The following is a 19,479-nucleotide window of genomic DNA, read 5'->3' as shown; positions in this document are numbered from 1 at the left end:
CACAATGGGGTGTCCCCCATGAAGGGGAGCCCCACGTGCAAGGAGTATGCCCCGTGAGGAGAGCCGCCCTGTGTGAAAAAAGATCAGAGCAGAAAAAAATTAAATCGAGAATAAAAAATAAAAGAATCAACAAAACCAAAGGTTGGTTCTTTGAGAAGATCACAAAATCAACAACCCCTTAGCTCTACAAAGAAAAAAAAAGAAAGAAGATACAAATAAATAAAATCAGAAATGAGAGGGGAAACATTGACGCTGACCCCACAGAAATGAAAAGCAATCATAAGAGGATACTATTAACAATTGTACACAAAAAAACTAGACAACATAGACAAGATGAACAAACTCTTAGAAACATCCGAATCACCTACACTGACCCTAGAAGAAACAGAAAACTTTAACAAAACAATCACAAGTAAAGAGTTTTAAACAGCCATCAAAATCCTCCCAAAGAAGCAAAGTCCAGGACCAGATGGCTTCACAGGCAAATTCTACCTATCATTCAAAGACTATCTAATACCAATCTTGCTCAAGCTCCACCAAAAAACTGAACAGAAAAAAATGCTACCAAACTCATTCTATGAAGCCAATATTACCCTAATAACAAAGCCAGATAAAGATACTACCGAAAAAATTTACCGATCAATATCTCTCATTAATACAGATGCAAAAATCCTCAACAAAATACTTGCAAATCAAATCCAAAAGCACATTAAAAGAATTATATACCATGATCAAGTGGGTTTTATCCTAGGTGTGCAAGGGCAGTCCAATAGAAAGAAATCAACTAGTGTAATAAACCACATTGATAAATTGAAGAAGAAAAATAACATGATCCTGTCGGCGGACTTGGCTCAATGGTTAAGGCATCTGTCTACCACATGGGAGGTCCGTGGTTCAAACCCCGGGCCTCCTTGACCCGTGTGGAGCTGGCCCATGCGCAGTGCTGATGCACCCAAGGAGTGCTGTGCCACGCAGAGGTATCCCCCGCATAGGGGAGCCCCGCATGCAAGGAGTGCGCCCCCCCTCCCCCTGTAAGGAGAGCCACCCAGCGCCAAATAAAGTGCAGTCTGCCTAACAATGGCGCCATCCACATGGAGAAATGACACAACAAGATGGCGCAGCAAAAAGAAACACAGATTTCCGTGTCGCTGACAACAACAGAAGCGGACAAAGAAGACACAGCAAATAGACACAGAGAACAGACAACCAGGGTGGGGGGGGGGGAGGGGAGAGAAATAAATAAATAAATCTTAAAAAAAAAAACATGATCCTTTCAATTGAGGCAGAAAAGGCATTTGACAAAATATAGCATCATTTCTTGATAAAAACAGTCAAAAAGACAGCAACAGAAGGAAGCTTTCTCACTATGGTAAAGTGCATATATAAAAAACCTACCTACAGCTAGCACTGTACTCAATGGGAAAAGACTAGGATGTCCACTGTCACCACTGTTAATATTGTGCAATACATCTAGCTAAAGTGAGTAGGCTAGATAAAGAAATAAAAGGCACCCAATATAAAAGGAAGAAGTTAAATTTTTGCTATTCACTGATGATATGATCCTTTATCTAAAAAATTCTGAAAAATCCACACAAAAAAGCTCCTAGAACTAAGAGATGAATTTAGCATAGTGGTGAGATATAAGATAATACACAAAAATCAAGTGTTTCCATACACTACTGATGAGCAATCTGAGGAGGAAATCAGAAAAAAATTCCCATTTATACTACTGACTAAAAGAATCAAATATTTAGGAATATTAGGAATAAACTTAACCAAGGACATAAAGGACCTGTATTCAGAAATTTACAAAACATTGCTAAAAGAAACTAAAGAAGACTTATATAAATGGAAGGACATTCTGTGTTTACTGACTGGAAGACTAAATATGTTAAGATGTCAGTTCTACCCAAACTGATTAACAAATTCAAAGCAATCCCAATAAAATTCACAACAGTCTTTTTTTGCAGAAATGAAAAAGACAATACAATTTATTTGGAAGGGTAAGGAGCCCCAAATAGCCAAAAAATGTCTTTAAAAAGAACAAAGTTGGAGGACTCTCACTTACAGACTTTAAAGCATATTACTGGGAATCGGATTTGGCCCAACGGATAGGGCATCCGCCTACCACATGGGAGGTCCAAGGTTCAAACCCCGGGCCTCCTGACCCATGTGATGAGCTGGCCTATAAGCAGTGCTGATGTGTGCAAGGAGTGCAGTGCCACGCAGGGGTGTCCCCTACGTAGGGGAGCTCCACCCACAAGGAGCGCACCCCATAACGGGAGCCACTCTGCATGAAAAAAGTGCAGCCTGCCCAGGAACGGTGCCACGCACATGGAGAGCTGACGCAGCAAGATGACGCAACAAAACAAGACACAGATTCCAGGTGCTGCCGACAAGAATACAAGCAGACACAGAAGATCACACAGAGCACACAGAGAATGGACACAGAAAGCAGGTAACTGGGGGCGGGGGGGGGGGGGGAGGGAAGAGAAAAAAAAATCTTTAAAAAATAAAATAAAATAAAGCATATTACTTAGCTACAGCAATAAAAACAGCATGGTACTGGCATAACAACAGATAGCTTAACCAATGGAACTGAATCAAGAACTCAGAAAAAAACCCTCACATCTATGGTCAAGAGATTTTTGACAAGGCTGTCAAACCCTCCCAGCTGGGTCAAAACAGTCTATTCATCAAATGGTGCTGGGAGATCTGGATTTCTAAAGAAAGAAAGGGAATTCCTTTCCTACACTCTATACAAAAATTAATTCAAAATGGGTCAAGGACCTGAATATAAAAGCAACAACCATGAATTCCTAGATGAAAATGTAGAAACATATCTACAAATTTTTTGGTAGGTAGTACTTGATACCCAAATCACAAGCAACAAAAGAAAAAATAGATAAATGGGACCTCCTCAAAGTTAAACATTTTTGTATCTCAAAGGACTCTATCAAAAGGATGAAAAGGCAGCTAACTCAATGGGAGAAAATAATTGGAAATCACTTATCTGATAAAGGCTTCATACCCATGATATATCCAGAGATACTACAACTCAACAATAAAACAACAAACTACCTGATTAAAAAATGGGCAAAAAAGACTTGAATAGACACTTGTGCCAAGTAAAAATACAAATGGCAAAAAAAACACCGAAAAAAATGTTCAGCATCACTAGTGATTAGGGAAATGCAAATCAAAACTTGAATGAGATATCATTTTACACCTATTAGATTGCCTACTATTAAAAAGTCAGAAAACTGCAAATGTTGGAGAGGATATGGAGAGATAGGAATGCTTATTCACTGTTGGTGGGAATGTAGAATGGTATAACCACTGTGGAGGACTGTTTGGAAGTTCCTAAGAAAGTTGAATATAGATTTGCCATGTGACCAGGCAATAGCACTAGTAGGTATATACTCAAATAAACTAAGAGCAGTGACACAGAAAGACATCTGCACACTGATGTTCACAGCGGCATTATTCTCAATTGTCAAAAGATGGAAACAACCCAGGTGTCCATCAACTGATAAATGAATTAACATGTGTTATATACACCAATGGAATATCATGCAGCTATAAGAAGAAATGAAGTCATGAAGCATATGACAACATGGATGAACCTGAAGGACATGATGTTGAATGAAGCGAGCCAGACAAAAAAGGACAAATACTATATGATTGCACTATTATGAACTAAATATACTTTCTAAACTCACGGAGTTAATAATCAAAATATAGATCACCAAAAAATAAAATAAGGGTAAAGAATGGAAAATTGAGAGTTAAACTGTGTAGAAATGGTTAAAAGGTTATATGTACATTTTTGGAAATGAATAGAAATGGTGAAAGCACATCATACTGCGTGTAACTAGTGGAACTATTAAATGGATATGACAGTGATTAAAAGGAAAATCTAAGGACATGTATATTACTAGAAGGGAAGCTAAAAAATTTAACATGTGACTTTATAACACGGTGCAACTTCAAGTGAAATATGAATATGCATAATATTGCATATACAAGACTTTTTCAAAATATAAATACAAACTAGAGATGGAAACATTAACAGCTATGTACAGCAAGGGAAGCATAGAGAGATTAAGAGGTGATAAGGTTTTTTGTTTCTTTGTTTTTTTGTTTATTATTACTATTAGAAGAATGAAAATGCTCTAATAATGATTGAAGTGATGAATGCACAACTATGTAATTATACCAAATACCACTGATTGTATACTTTGGATGGATTTATATTTTATTAATATGTATCAATAAAATTTATTTGCTAAAAAATGTAAATGGATTAAACTCTCCAGTCAAAAGGCAGAGATTGGGAAGCAGATATTGTGCAAGCAGTTGGGTGCCTGCCTTCCACATGGGAAATCCCGGGTTCAGTTCCCAGTGTCTCCTAAAGAAGATGAGCAAGACAGTGAGCTGATGTAATGGGCTGGTGCAAAGAGCTGATACAACAAGATGATGCAATGAAGAGACAACAAGGTAACATGAGAGATGCAACAAGTGGGAGTGGAGGTGGCTCAAGCCATTGGTCACATCCCTCCCACATGGGAGGTCCCAGGTTCAGTTCCTGATGCCTCCTAAAAAGAAGATGAGCATACTACAAACAGACAGAGAGCAGACAGTGTGAAAACAATGGGGGGTGGGGGAATAAATAATAATAAATCTTCTTTAAAAAAGGGCAGAGATTGGCAGAACAAATTAAAAAAGCATGACCCAACTATATACACATTACAAGAGACACACCTTAAATTCAAAGGCACAACAAGGTTGAAAGTGAAGGGATTGAAAAATATGTATACCACATAAATTATAACCAAAAGAGGATAGGATAGATATACTAATACTAGATAAACAGAATCTAAGTAAAAAGCTGCTAAGAGAGACAAAAAAATTCACTACATCCTGATAAATGTGTCAATGCATCAGGAAGACAATGATTACAAATACATATGCATCTAATGGGAGAGTCCCAAAATTTATGAAGTAGGGAGACATAAATACCCCATTTTCAATAACCAAGACAACATCTAGAAGAAGATCAATAAAGAAATACAAGACTTGAATAATACTTGTAAACCAACTAGACCTAACAAACAAATATAAAGCACTTCACCCAAAAGTAGCAGAATACACATTCTTCTCTTGTGCACATGAGTTTTTTCCAGGATAGGCTATACATTAGGTCAAAAACAAGTGTTGATAAATTAAAAAATATCGAAATCACACAATGCTTCTTCTCTGACTGGAATGGAAAGCTGCTAGAAATCAACAGCAGAGCTAGAACTGTAAAATCCAGAAATATGTGGAAATTAAACAATGCACTCTCAATGCCAAAGAAAAAAAATCACAAGAGAAATTATGAAATATCCTGAGGCCAAGGAAAACAAAAATAACAATGCCAAAACATATGGGATGCAGCAAAGACAGAACTGAGAGGGAAATTTATAGTTCTAAATGCTTACTTTTAAAGAGAAGAACACTTCAAATTAGACCTAAACTCACAACCAGTGGGTCTAGCCTCACAACAAGAGGGTCTAGGAAAACAGTAAATTAAGTCCAAAGTGATAAGAAGGAAGGAAATGACAAAGATTAAGGTTGAGATAAATGAAATAGATGATTAAAAACAACAGAAAATAAAAAACAAGGAGTTGGTTTTTGAAAAGATCAATAAAATCAACACTTCAGCTAGACTGAAAAGAAAAAAAAAGGGAGGACACAAATAACTAAAATCAGAAATGACAGAATGACATCACTACCAACCCCAAAGAAATAAAAGGATTGTAAAACAATACTATGAACAATTGTACGCCAACAAATTAGATAAACCAGATCAAATGGACAAATTCTTAGAAACACAAGAATTATATACTGACTTAGGAAGTAGAAAATCTCAACAGACCAATATCAGGTCAAGAGATTAAATCAGCAGTCAAAAACCTCCCAACAAAGAAAAGCCCAGGACCAGATGGTTTCATTTGAGAATTCCACCAAACATTTCAAGAAACATTTAAAACCAATTCTGCTCAAACTCTTCCGAAAAAAACTGAAGAGGGAACACTTCCTAGCTCATTCTATGAAGCCAACATCACCCTAATACCAAAGCTAGATAAAGATATCACAAAAAAAATTACAGACCAATATCCCCTATGAATTCAGATATAAAAATCTTCCACGAAATATTAGCAAACCAAATCCAACAGCACATCAAAAGAATTATAAATCATGATTAAGTGGTATTTATTCCAGGTATGCTAGTGCAGTTCAACATAAGAAAACTGATTCATGTAATACAAACATTAATAGAATGGGGGGAAAAATCATGATCCCAATGAAAAAAGAGGATTTGGCAAAAATCTAACACCCTTCCTGATAAAAACATGTAGAAAACCAGGAATAGAAGGATACTCTCTCAACAGGAAACAGGGCTTATATGAAAAATCCACAATTAACATCACCCTCAATGTTGGAAGACTAAAAGGTTTTCCTCTAAAATCAGGAAGAAAACAGGGATGCTCACTGTCACCATTATTATTCAACACTGTACTGGAAGTTCTAGCCAGAGCAAACAGGCAAGAAAGGAAGAAGTAAAACTTTCTCTGTTGCAGATGACATGATCCTATTTATAGAAAGTCCTGAAAAGTCCACAACAAAGCTACAAGAGCTGACTAACAAATTCAGCAAAGTGGCAGGGTATAATATCAACACCCAAATATCAGTAGTATTTCCGTATACTACAATAAAGAACACTCTGAAGAATAAATCAATAAAAAAATAAATTTACAATAGCAAGTAAATGAATCCAATAACTAGGAATAAATATAACCAAGGATGTAAAGGACTTACATGCAGAAAACTACAATACTTTGCTAAAAGAAATCAAAGACAACTTAAATAAGTGGAAAGACATTCCATGTCCATGGATTGGAAAACTAAATATTGTTAAGATGTAAATTCTACTCAAAGAGATATACAGATTCAATATAATCCCAATCAAATTTTCAGCACCTTCTTTGCAGAAATGGAGAAGTCAGTCATCAAATTTATATGGAAGGGTAAGGTGCCCCAAATAGCCAAAAACATGGTGAAAAGGAAGAAAGAAAATTGGAGGACTCACTCTTCCTGATTTTAAACTTTATTACAAAGCTACAGTGGTTCAAATAGCATGGTACTGGCACAAGGACAAGCAGGTAGACCAATTAATTCAAATTGAGAGTTCAGAAATAAACCCTCACATCTATGGCTGATTTTTGGCAAGCGTGTCAAGTTCACTCAATGAGGAAAGTACAGTCTCTTCAACAAATGGCACTGGGCAAACTGCATATCATAGGCAAATGAATGAAGGTGGGCCCCTACCTCGCACCATCTACAAAAAGTAACTCAGGGAGTGGCTGTGGCTCAAGCGGTTCAGCACCAGCTTCCCACATGGGAGGTCCCAGGTTCAGTCCCCAGTGGCTCCTAAAAACAAAAACAAACAACAAGCAAACAAATGAAAAAACCAACTCAGGGAAGCCTATGTGGATCTGTGGTTGAGTGCCGGCTTCCCACATACAAACTCCAAGGTTCAATCCCCAGCCTTCGTACCTCAAAATTAATAATAATAATTCAAACTGGATCAAAGACCTAAACTATAAAACTCCTAGAAGAAGTCATAGGGAAGCATCTTCAGGACTTTTTTCCTTAGGCAATGGTCTTTTAGACTTTATACCAAAAGCACAAGCAACAAAAGGAAAACAAGATAAATGAGATTTCATTGAAATTTAAACCTTCTGTGCAAATGACTTCATCATGAAAGTAAAAAGAACCTAGAGAATGGAAGAAAACATTTGGAAACCATATTATTTGATAAGGATTTTTAATATCCAGAATATATAAAGAAATCCTACAACTCAGCAACAAAAACACAAACACAAACCAACTAAAAAATGGGTGAAAGACTTGAATAAACATTTCTCCATAGAAGATATACAAATGGCCTAAAAGCACAGGAAAGATGCTCAATATCATTAGTCATTAGGGAAAGGTAAATCAAAACAACAATATGATACCATCCTACACCCACTAGAATGGCCACTATTCAAAAAACAAAGAATAACAAGTGTTGGGGAGGATGTGGAGACATAGAAACATTTGTGCATTGTAGGTGTTCCTGTCAGATGTTCGGGGAGAGTTTTGCTGCCCAAGGGTACAGAGAGGGTAGAGCACATACCCCAAGGATTAGGGTGGTTAAGGTCAGCATCCCACAGGTCTGAGAGGGGGTGGGCCTGTCCCCCAAAGGTTAGGGTGGTCAACTCATTGCTCTGAGAGTGTTAAGCCTGTATGCCAAAGGTTAGGGGGAATGCTGTCTTCACATCACTGTACTAGGGGGGTTGAGACTCTAACCCAAAGAATGGTGTGGCAATCACCCCAACACTCTTGGAGGGAGAGGTCTGGAGCTTGGTCTCTACCCAAAGGCTTGATGAGGGTGGAACCAAGAAAATGGCTATTGGGCAAGACTGTGGAAATGGTGGGTCCCCATTTGGCCCCAAGAAAAAAAAACCATCATCTTAAGAATGACTCTCAGACTGAAATTGAATGGAGGATGCCCTGCAGGTTTACTGAACTGTAACTCATGTTTCCCTACCAATTTCTCCTTATTGTAATAAAAATGTTTATCCTCTGTCTGTCCATTTCTGTATTGGAAACAGATAAATTGTTTTTTAAGCTTCAGAGGTCTATAGCAGACAGGACTTTACCCCAAGACATACTGTATTTCTTTAAATTGATTGTGATATCATTTAGTACTTGCAATGTTAACTGATTTAAGATGTTTTCAAATATTGTAATTTCTTTTTGGAATTCAGAGGATGGAGTGTAGCAGTTCGATATGGTTATGAATTCCAAAATTAGATACTGGATTATGCTTGTAATCTGATCTGTACCTGGATATGACTGAGTTATGATTAGGGCATTGAGTCCCCACCCACCAGGGGATAAAAGGCATGGCAAAGAACAGAGTTGAGGGGTTCTTAATGTTGGAGTTTGGATGCTGGAGTTTGATACTGAAGTCTTAAGCTGGCATCCCAGGAAGTAAGCTCACAGAGGAAAGAGAAGCAAGTCCCAGGAAGAAAGGAACCTTAAACCCAGAGAAAAGCAAGACCCTGAAAGGGAGAAAGCCTGAACTCTCATAGCCGTCGGCAGCCATCTTGCTCCAACACATGAAAGTAAGTTTTGGTGAGGGAAGTAACTTATGCTTTATGGCCTGGTATCTGTAAGCTCCTACCCCAAATAAATATCCTTTATAAAAACCAATCAATTTCTGGTACTTTGCATCAGCACCCCTTTGGCTGACTAATACACATGGGAAGGCAGGGGAAAGAACGCACACCAAGACATGAGGCAGGAACCAATTCAGGAAAGACTTGTGTTTTATCTGAAAAACTATGGATTTTTTTCTGAAAACAATGGGAAGGTGATGAAAGATTTTAAGCACAGGATTAAGATGATCAGATCTGTGTATGAGAAAAGACCACTAGCAGCAGTGTGGAGGATGAATTAGAAATGGATTGAGATAGATGACAACAAAGCCAACGCACAGGCTGATGCAACAGTTGAGGCCAGAAATGATTAAGGCTAAACTATGACACTGAAAGTGGGGAAACAGAGGAAAATGTGAAGTCATTAATATAAATACTACTAAGCACAGAGTGAAAACATTTAAAATTACTAAGATAAAAGTATTAAATTCTGAATAGCTATAGAGCAACCATTAAAGTTCACAATGATAATCTGTGAGTTACCATGAGATCATAAAGTACTGAGTAAAAGGAAAGCAAAAATCATGACAGATAGGTTATAGCGAACCATGCCTCAAATCCTAGACAAAGAAAAGATCTTCACTCTTTACACACAGCACAGTATTCCTTATTCTTACATGAAGGCATAGCTTTGTCTTCAACAGAAACTTTGCTTCAGTATTTCAGCAAGCAAAAATTAGATAATTTCTGAATGATAAAAATTAAACTATTACATACAGTAAACATACAGTAAACATTCCAGCTTCCAAAGTTCTAACAAAATAATTTTGATATTTGTTGATATACTTTAAACAACACCTTTAATTGAAGGGATAAAATAGTTTGTTTTGTTTTATTAGAGAAGTTGTAGGTTTACAGAACAATTGTGCACAAAATACAGGATTCCTATACATCACCCTACCAACAACTTGCACTGATGTGGAACATTTGCTACAACTGATGATAGCACATTTTTATAACTATAATATTAATTAGAGTCTATAGTTTAACTTAGGGCTCACGGCTTGTATGGTGTAGTCCCATGGATTTAAAAATTTTTTTTTATTCTGTTACCGTATATACAATCTATTTCCCCTTTTAATCATATTAAGCTATATATTTCAGTGCTGTTAATTACGTTCACAATGTTGTGCTATCATCACCATTATCCATAACCAAAACATTTCTATAATTCCAAATAGGAAGCCTCTATGTTTTAAGCCTTAACTTTCAACATTCCACACCCCCATCCTGTCCCTCTGGTAATTATTTCTAGATTCTGACTCTATGACTTTGCTTATACTAATTGTTTCAAATCAGTGAGATCATATAATATTTGACCTTTTAGTTTGCCTTATTTCATTCAACATGATGCTTTCATGGCTCATCCATGTTGTTGCATGTATCAGACCTTCATTCCATTTTATGGGTAAATAATATTCCACTGTATGTATATACCACTTTATATTTATCCATTTATCAGTTAACGGACAGTCGGGTTGCTTCCATCTTTTGGCAATTGTGAATAAAGACCTAAAATAGTTTTTCTTTTATTGCCCCCCACCTTGCAACTTGCTTGCTGTCTGCTCTCTGTGTCCATCTGCTGTGCATTCTTCTGTGTGTCTGTATCAATTTTTTTATTACCACCCCCCCCCCCCACTTGCAGCTTGCTTGTTGTCTATTCTCTGTGTCCAATCACTGGGTGCTCTTTTGTGTTTGTTTGTTTTTTTACTTGTCTCCCTTATCGTTGCATCACCTTGCTGAGTTGGCTCTCCACGGTGCTTGAGAGCTAGCAGCTCTCCACGGCACGCAGGTGAGACTGCCTTCACAAGGAGGCCCTGGGACGCGAACCCAGGGCCTCCCGTATGGCAGACGGGAGCCCAACTGATTGAGCCATAGATTGAGCCATAGCCGCTTCCCCTAAAACAGTTTTTTTTTTTTTTTTTTTTTTAGATTTATTTATTTATTTAATTTCCCCCCCTCCCCTGGTTGTCTGTTCTTGGTGTCTATTTGCTGCATCTTGTTTCTTTTTTTCCCGCTTCTGTTGTCGTCAGCGGCTCAGGGAGTGTGGGCGGCGCCATTTCTGGGCAGGCTGCACTTTCTTTTCACGCTGGGCGGCTTTCCTCACGGGCGGGCGCACTCCTTGCGCGTGGGGCTCCCCCACGCGGGGGACACCCTTGCGTGGCACGGCACTCCTTGCACGCATCAGCACTGCGCATGGCCAGCTCCACGGGTCAAGGAGGCCCGGGGTTTTGAACCGCGGACCTCCCATATGGTAGACGGATGCCCTAACCACTGGGCCAAAGTCCGTTTCCCTAAAACAGTTTTTAATAGCCCAAAGTAATATTCCCAAGGATAAGATTTCAGTTTAAGGTGAGAAAACACAGCAGCACTTTGTTCCTCCTAAGTTATAACCTTATTTTTTCCACCACAATTCTATTGTCACCTCTATACTCAATTCTATTGTGAGAAAGTACTTTATCAACACCCTTTCCTTTTTCTATTTTCCAGACTACATGCTGGTTAAATAATGCCAATTTGGTTTCCATTAACACTTAAATATAGCAACCTTGAATCAACTATTGGTCTGCAATAATCTTTCCTTAAAGGTATAAACTTACACAGGACTACTGCCAACTTGTTTTTTAAAGAACAATCCTAACTTTTTAAAATGTTAATATTAACTCACAGTGAACTGATATCTAGGGCTGTGAACATTAGGGACCAAAGAAATAAGATCCATCTTGTCTTGTCCCATCTTTCCTCTCCTATCTCAGTTCTAACTGTATTTTCTCCATCACAACTATGCATGCTCCAATCGCAGTTCTGTGATTTAGAAGAAAAACATCAAGGAGTGTTCTGGAGGGGCACTACTCTTTTTCAACCCATTACCCTGAAACCAAGTTAAGCAATTATGCTTCAGATTTTATGAGAAGGGCTATCAGCACAATTCTGTTGCACTATAAAAAGCTACAAATCTTATTTCTAAACATAATTATAGGTCATTAAATTTTTTTTTATTTTTAAATTATTCTAAATTCTAAAATTGCAAAAAAGAGAGAACTCCCATATACTCTTTTTTCTTAAAGCAATTTTATTGAGATATGTTCACATACCATACAATCCATCTAAAGTGTACATTCAATGGCTTCTGGTATAATTACAGTTGTGCATTCATCACTCCTATATACTTTTTATTCATAATCATCAATTTTAACATTCTGCCACTTGTTTTCTCTCTCATTCACATATTCATACACACAACACACATTCACACACATATTACTTTTTTTTTCTGATCTACTTCAGAGTAGTTCTCACACATCATGACTCTTAATATACTTAATATACTTCAGTGCATATAGCCTAAAAATTCTCTTAAGGAACCTCAGTACAGTTATCAGATTCAGAAACTTTAACATTGATAAGAAACTTTAATTTATGAGCCCCATTTCAATTCTGTCAATCGTTTTATGTACCTTATAGCATTTTCTTCCTCCAGGTACAGGATCCAGCATTTTACATTGTATTTATTTGGTCATATCTCCTTAGTTTTTAATCTTAAGGAGTTCCTTAGTCTTGTCTTTTATGACTGATTTTTTTTTCTTAAAAGAAGCTTTTAGATTACATAAAATATAGGGGGAAAGCATAAAAGAAATGAAAAAAAGAAAATATAGGGGATTCCCATATACCCTACCCCATTCCCTTCCCACACTTTCCTCCGTTAACAACGTCTTTCATTGATCTGGTACATCTGTTATAATTGATGAACACATATTTAAGAATTACCACTAACCATGGTCTATAGTTTACACTATAGTTTATACTTTGCAATGCACAATTTTATAGGTTTTGACAAAATGTATAATGGCCTGTATCCATCACTGCAATGTCAGGTAGAACAACTCCAATGTTCCCAAAATTCCCCATGTTACACTTATTTCTCCCTCTCCCTTCCCTCAGAACCTTTGCTGGCCACTGACTAAATATCAATGATACAAGTTCTTTTATTGCTAGAATAATAAGTCCCTTTAGTCCATAGTTGTATTCCCCCTTCTGTTTGTTCATTCCTCAATATTGACGATTTTGGGATGGTGATGCCCACTGTTTGATTGAAGGGGGCTTACATCCCACGAGGCAGATGGATGGAACTGTCTTTCTGGCAGTGGTAGAGTCTCTCTGTTTTGGGGATGGGCGTTGTTCACCATCATCCTTTTGTTAGTTGTCCTGGCGAGTCCAGTGAACTGGAGAACAGGTATTGCAACTCTGCTGAAATTCAGGGCTTAACCAGTATATGAACAGACGAAAAATTTAAGTCTCTGGGACATATATTTAATGAGTATAGTGCTAATTATAGGTTTGAATAAAAGGGGCAGATGAACCTTGAGTAGGGAAATTATAAATGAACCTAACTCTGTTACATTGGAGAGCATATATTCTAAAGTAAGGCCCACTGACAAGGTGTCAAATTCCTGAGATTGTCTGCCCTACCTACAGTGTCTAGATGTCTCTAGAGCCCTCAGGAGCCTGCTGTTAGAGGCACTGTTTACTGTCAATGAGACCCTGCTGAGACGTGCATCAGCATAAACTCTGGAAAGACCACCCGACTCATTTTGAAATCTCTTGGCCATAAAAACTCATTCATATTTAATATTTTACCCTCTTAGTCAAGGTCTTTTTCCAAATGCATAAGTAGTTGGTGGTGCTTGGTAATAATCCCTCAGTGCCAGGAAGGCTCATCCCTAAGAGTCATGTCCCACACCAGGGGAAAGGTAGTGCATTTATATGCTGAGTTTGGCCTAGAGAGAGGCCACATTTGAGCAATAAAGAGGCTTTCAGGAGGTAACTCTTAGGCAATACTAGGCTAAGTTTCAATGTCACAAGATCATCTCAAAGAGGCTAAGCTGAAGTGGGTCTTAGCTACTCATTTGCTGTTTCTTTTCTGGTGGGAAAATGCTTAGCCCTGGTAGGATGGCATGTGGGCCTGCCAGTCTTCTCTAGGGCATGAGTGCAACAGGTTCTAGAACAAGGGCTAAGAGGGACATCTGGGTTAAGCACATTCATTAACTACTTAGAAAATGAAGTTTACCAGGACTTTTAACATGTTTAATGTTCTTCTGCATATGGTTTAGAAAAGATATCACCATAATTATCAGGCATATATCTAGAATAGAATATAGGTACAGTACTTAATACTAATTAATGTACTACCCAATGCATATGTTTCTCTTTGAGCTGCGATTAATAGATTCAAGTTTCAGGTTTGCAATACCTTACATTATCTCTCCATGAGAGCAGGCCATAATGCTTATTGTGTTTAAGTTCTACTCACAGTACTCTGGTGATCATTGCTCCACTTGGTATGTTCTTCATACAGCCAGCAAGCTGCAGCACCGTTGACCCCAGAGAGAACCTAGGAAAGCAGGTTCCAGTATTCCACTGGCCTGGTGCATAGCACCCTTTGGCAATATGAAACAGTGTCAGTCTGGAGGCAATATCCATTATACATTTGGCTGTATCGGGCCATCATTGGCTGCTGCAGGAGTTTGAAACTGCAACATAGTCTCCATCGACTTCAGGAGCACAACCAGAGATGTAGCAGATACCTTTATTATTTTAGGATGAAAGGTTCACGGGCTGGGCATAATGGTCTGTCCTCCTTTGCTAGGCACTGCCCATGTACGTAGGGGATTCTTGTCACTCTATTAGAGAATTAGGACTTCCCAAAGTGGGAATTCAATATTCTTTTGGCTAATTTGTGGATCTCCACCTACCAAGATGATGTCCCTTGACAACTTCAACATATTCATATGGCACAGAGGCATGCTCCAAGTGTACCCCTTTCCACACATCCTCCCATCACCAACACCCCGCACCAGTGATCCTTCCCTGCCACAGTTGTAACCATTCCGTGATCCAAAACCTCCCCCAAAACAAAGACAAAAAATTAAAAATAAAATAATAATGATAAAATACAAAAATACAAAGTACGTGCAATTTTTTTCCATTGTCTTTCATCACTGTAAGATCTGTTGTCTTTTATGTACAGTGACAACTTTTTCTGTATGTTCCCCCCAGGGTCTTTTTTTTTTTCTTTATCTTCGAAGAAACTTTAGGTTACAGAAAAGTCACACAGAAAATATAGGGGATTCCCCTATACTCAACCCTCTTCCCCTCTCCTCTATTAATAACATCCTACATGTGTTATATTTGTTACATTTGATGTACAAATATTGAAGCATTGCTACTAACCATGGCCAATAGTTTACATTATGCTTTACATTTTGCACCGTACACTTTTATAGGTTTTGACAAAATTTAAAATAGCCTATAGCTATTGCAAGATCATGCAGAACAATTCCAATGCCCTATGTTCCATCTGTTCTATTCTCTCCCCTCCATTCAGAACCTATAGTAAACACTAAATATCAATTTTTGAAGAATAAAGTTCATAGTTACATGCAATACTATTGAGGGCTTGACATTGGTCTGTTTTCTTTTATTAGACACTGCCTATGCTCTCGAGATTCTTGCCCTTCTAATTGAGAACACAGCAGGACTCCCCAGAATAGGAGTTTACTATTTTCTTGTTTATTGTGTGGGTCTCCACCCACTGAGATAACACATTATGACAAGATGAGCACTTTCATATTCCACAGAAGCCTGCCCCAGGTGCACCCTGTCCTGTATATTCCCCCACCCCCAACACCCTTGCACCAGTAACCCTCCCCTGCCATATTTGCCAAAAGAACATTCCCACCATTGTAGTTTTGACCACAGACCTACAAATCCCCAGAGTTCACCTGTTCCTTCTTTCAGTCCTCCCCCCAGTTCCATGGACAGTCCTACCCAATCCCCCTTCCCCACTCCCCCTCACATTCCAGTACCGTATGATTTACTTTTTTAAAGACTAGAGGTCAATGTTTTTGTTTGTTTTAAATAAATTTTTTTTAGGCTGAAGTTCCCTCATGATTAGAATCAGGTTATGCAAGCTAGCAGGAATAATACTGGAGCAATGTATACTTCTCAGAGTATTACAAACAGAGGCATATAAGGTCAGTACACCCCTCACTGGTGATATAAATTTTTTTTTTTTAAGATTTATTTTATTTATTTCTCCCCCCACTCATTATTTGCACTCACTCTCTGCTTGTTGTGTTCTGTGTCTGCTCATCTTCTTTTTTTAGGAGGCACTGGGAACTGAACCTGGGACTTCCCATGTGGGAAAGAGGCATCCAATCAGTTGAGCCACCTCTATACCCTGCTTGTTGTATCTCTTGGGTTTCCTCGCTGTGTCTCCTTACTGCATCAGTTTGCTGTGCCAGCCTGTCACGTCAGCTTGCTGTCTTCTTTAGTAGGGACCAGGAACCAAACCTGGGACCTCCCGTGTGGTAGGTGGGCACACAACTGCTTCAGCCACATCTGCTTCCCGGTGATATAAATCTTGATCATCTCTTCAAGGTGCTGTCAGTTTTCACCATTATATGCGTAGTAATTTTCTCCCTGTTATAAGCAATCTATGGGGAGACACTATAGGGCCATGAAAATATTCTGCTTTTCACTGAACTCCTTTCCCTAGATTTAGCACCCACTAATGATTCTTGCCTGAACCAATCTTTACTATAATGGTTATAAAATGGTAATTTTTCAGCTCTTTCACTCCTTCCATATTTGTTGGTATTGATTTGTGGGGAAAAGCCCTCACTTCTTCCCACTATCTATTAATCCATCAATCATTAGACTACATTCATGAATTCCTATTTTTTCAATAGTTTAGAATTAATTACTGTCCTTAATTATTTTGATATACAAATCGTACCTTGTACCAGATTTGATCAATGGGAATGCTTCAAGCTGGCTTATGTCCTTCAGACATCTCCCTTCCCCCCTATCTTCCTCCCCCTCTCCTCTCCTCCCCTCCCCTCCCCTCTCCTCTCTCTCTCTCTCTCCCTCCCTCTCTTTCTCTTTCTTTCTTTTTTTTTTTGTACTTCCTTGTTTTCTTTGAGAAGTAGGTTTGATTCCTTTTAGTAGGAGGTGGTATTAGAAACCAAGGTCTGCTGTGCTCGTTCTATTGGGGAATCTTTGCCTCTAGAACCTTTCGTAAATAGAGCATGGAAATGTATATTTAAATTACTGTACACATTCTTATTCTGTACATGGACTTATATTTTACACATATGTGGTATGTGTTTCAAAATATTATAAGGGATACCTTATCCCACTGGCTTGTAAAATCTGATTATGATTTCCTCACACAAAGATTACCTGGAAGTAAAGTTATTTGACTTTAAACTTGTTTACTGGTTTAAGTCATCCTAAATGAGCCAAAAGCATATGACTAGGCTGTGTAGAACAGATAAGAATATAATTAACACAAGAGTAATGATCTAATTCTGAATGATGAAACCTGTGACAGTTTGAATTTTGTGAATCCCAGAAAAGATTATGTTCTTGAACTAATCCATTTCTGTGGGTAGGGGACCCTCTGATTGGACTAAGTTCGTGAGGTGTGACCCAAGTTGGGTCTCTGCCCTTCTGCTGGATCTTATACACACTGAGAACATACACAGAGGAAAAAAAACACAGAGAAAGGGATATTTGCCATTTTGACACTACCATGAGAGAGAGAGGATTTCAGGTTTGCCTATAGTTGCAGAGAGAGAGAGAAGCCCTGAGAGGCCTATATCCTTTCTCTAACACCTTTTCAGCTTGCTTAGCCACTTACATAGTTAAGGAAATAAATGTTTAAATTTGAGAATGTTTTAACTAAGTGGTTTGTGTGGTTTTTTAGTTCTGCTTCTGTGTGCAACATCTCGAAGTAGATTTTTGCTGTGACTTCAAGTAAAATTGAAATTGAAACTAAAACTGGGAACAAACATGTACATGTTCTTATGCCCTATGCATACTCATGCATCAAATTACATATTTACAAATATAATTTAAGGTTTACATACTGTTCATCTATCCATGGCACCATCCTTGTTTTAGTCTCAGCCCTACAAATAAATATGTTAAATATTTATCACTAGTCCTTTTCCCCAGTCAACTCCCATTTGGATGAAACTCACTGCCTAAAAATTCCTCAGGAATATCACTGTTTATTTTCTCAGTTCTTGCTCATTAAAAACTTTTTCTATACCCTTAATTTTGAAGGTATTTGGCTGGATATAATCCTTAGTTGTGCACATTCCTTCATTAATTTTTTTTTTTAATCTGGTTCCACCATTGCCTTGCTTTGTATGTTCCTTTTGAAAAGTCTAGTGCCAGCTAATACTATCACTGTGTGATTTATTTGATCTATTTTCTGGAAGGCCTGAGGATTTGAAAAATAAAATTTTACAGTCTAGTAGTCTTAGTAATCTATGTCTCGGAGCTGATCCTTACAGGTCAATTTTCTCAAGTGTCTACTAGGTCATTTCATGGTGTAGATTCAAATCTTCTTTATTATTGTAATTATATTTCTGGATTATAGTTTCTTTTTCTTCTTTAAAGACTCCAGTCGTATATACTTTACATCTTCTTTGCCTGTCTTTCATTTTAATCATGTTCTCTTTCTTTCTATATCTAATTTTTAAAAACACGTTGCCCTGATTTTTTTCAAAACCCCTCAAAAAACTTTCATTTGACTGTATTCTCCCTTGTTATTTAGTCTTCATTTCTGACATGATTGTCTTTTCCTTAACTTTTTCCCCATGAATTCAATCAACTCACTGCATTCCTTCTGCTTTTTGTCCATTTCTACTCTTAGTTTTGAATCTGATTCAAAGTGTTTGTTTCATATTACATAATGCTTACCTGAGGAAATTCATTCAGTCTTCATTGGCTGGAAAGCTATAATTTGCATTTTCTGTTTTCTTTTCATAGTAGTTTTATATGGAATTTTCTTTCCTATTTCTAGGTATCTGGCACACAGAGTTTCTAGTGTAAGTGTTTCCTATTAGTTTAGGGAGGTTCAGTTTTAATTGATGATGGAGAAGGACTGGTGTATAATCTTATTTTTTTTCTGCTAATTCTGAAAAATTTGTCTGCTCATTTCTTTCTTTTCTTTTAATGACCACGTCTCCAAAGTTATCTTATTCTCCCCTAGAAGCAAAGTGTCTGTGAGGCTGCCACTTCTGCTCCTGCTCACTTTCAAGTCTTTTTCCTTAGCCAAAGCTGTAAACTATGAAGACCCAGCCCTGGGTTC

The 19,479-nt window shown here is 37.9% G+C and overlaps 1 protein-coding gene across 3 annotated transcripts in view; it reads right to left on the bottom strand.

Moving 5' to 3' along the window:
• Positions 1–19,479, bottom strand: part of RPS6KA5 (ribosomal protein S6 kinase A5) — a 213,215-nt gene that overhangs the window by 163,038 nt on the left and 30,698 nt on the right. The window contains exon 2 of one of the 3 annotated variants that reach the window (XM_058292426.2): positions 7,375–7,476. The exons of the other annotated variants lie outside the window; for them this stretch is intronic. Coding sequence (XP_058148409.1) covers positions 7,375–7,384 — 10 coding nt within the window. The 5' untranslated portion in view covers positions 7,385–7,476. The remainder of the gene's footprint in view (positions 1–7,374; positions 7,477–19,479) is intronic. 3 annotated transcript variants of the gene reach the window in all.

This window comes from Dasypus novemcinctus, chromosome 3 (assembly GCF_030445035.2).
Source record: "Dasypus novemcinctus isolate mDasNov1 chromosome 3, mDasNov1.1.hap2, whole genome shotgun sequence".
Classification (NCBI taxonomy): domain Eukaryota; kingdom Metazoa; phylum Chordata; class Mammalia; order Cingulata; family Dasypodidae; genus Dasypus; species Dasypus novemcinctus.
The sequence above is the reverse complement of the archived record's forward strand: the minus strand, read 5'-3'. Positions and strand labels throughout refer to the sequence as shown.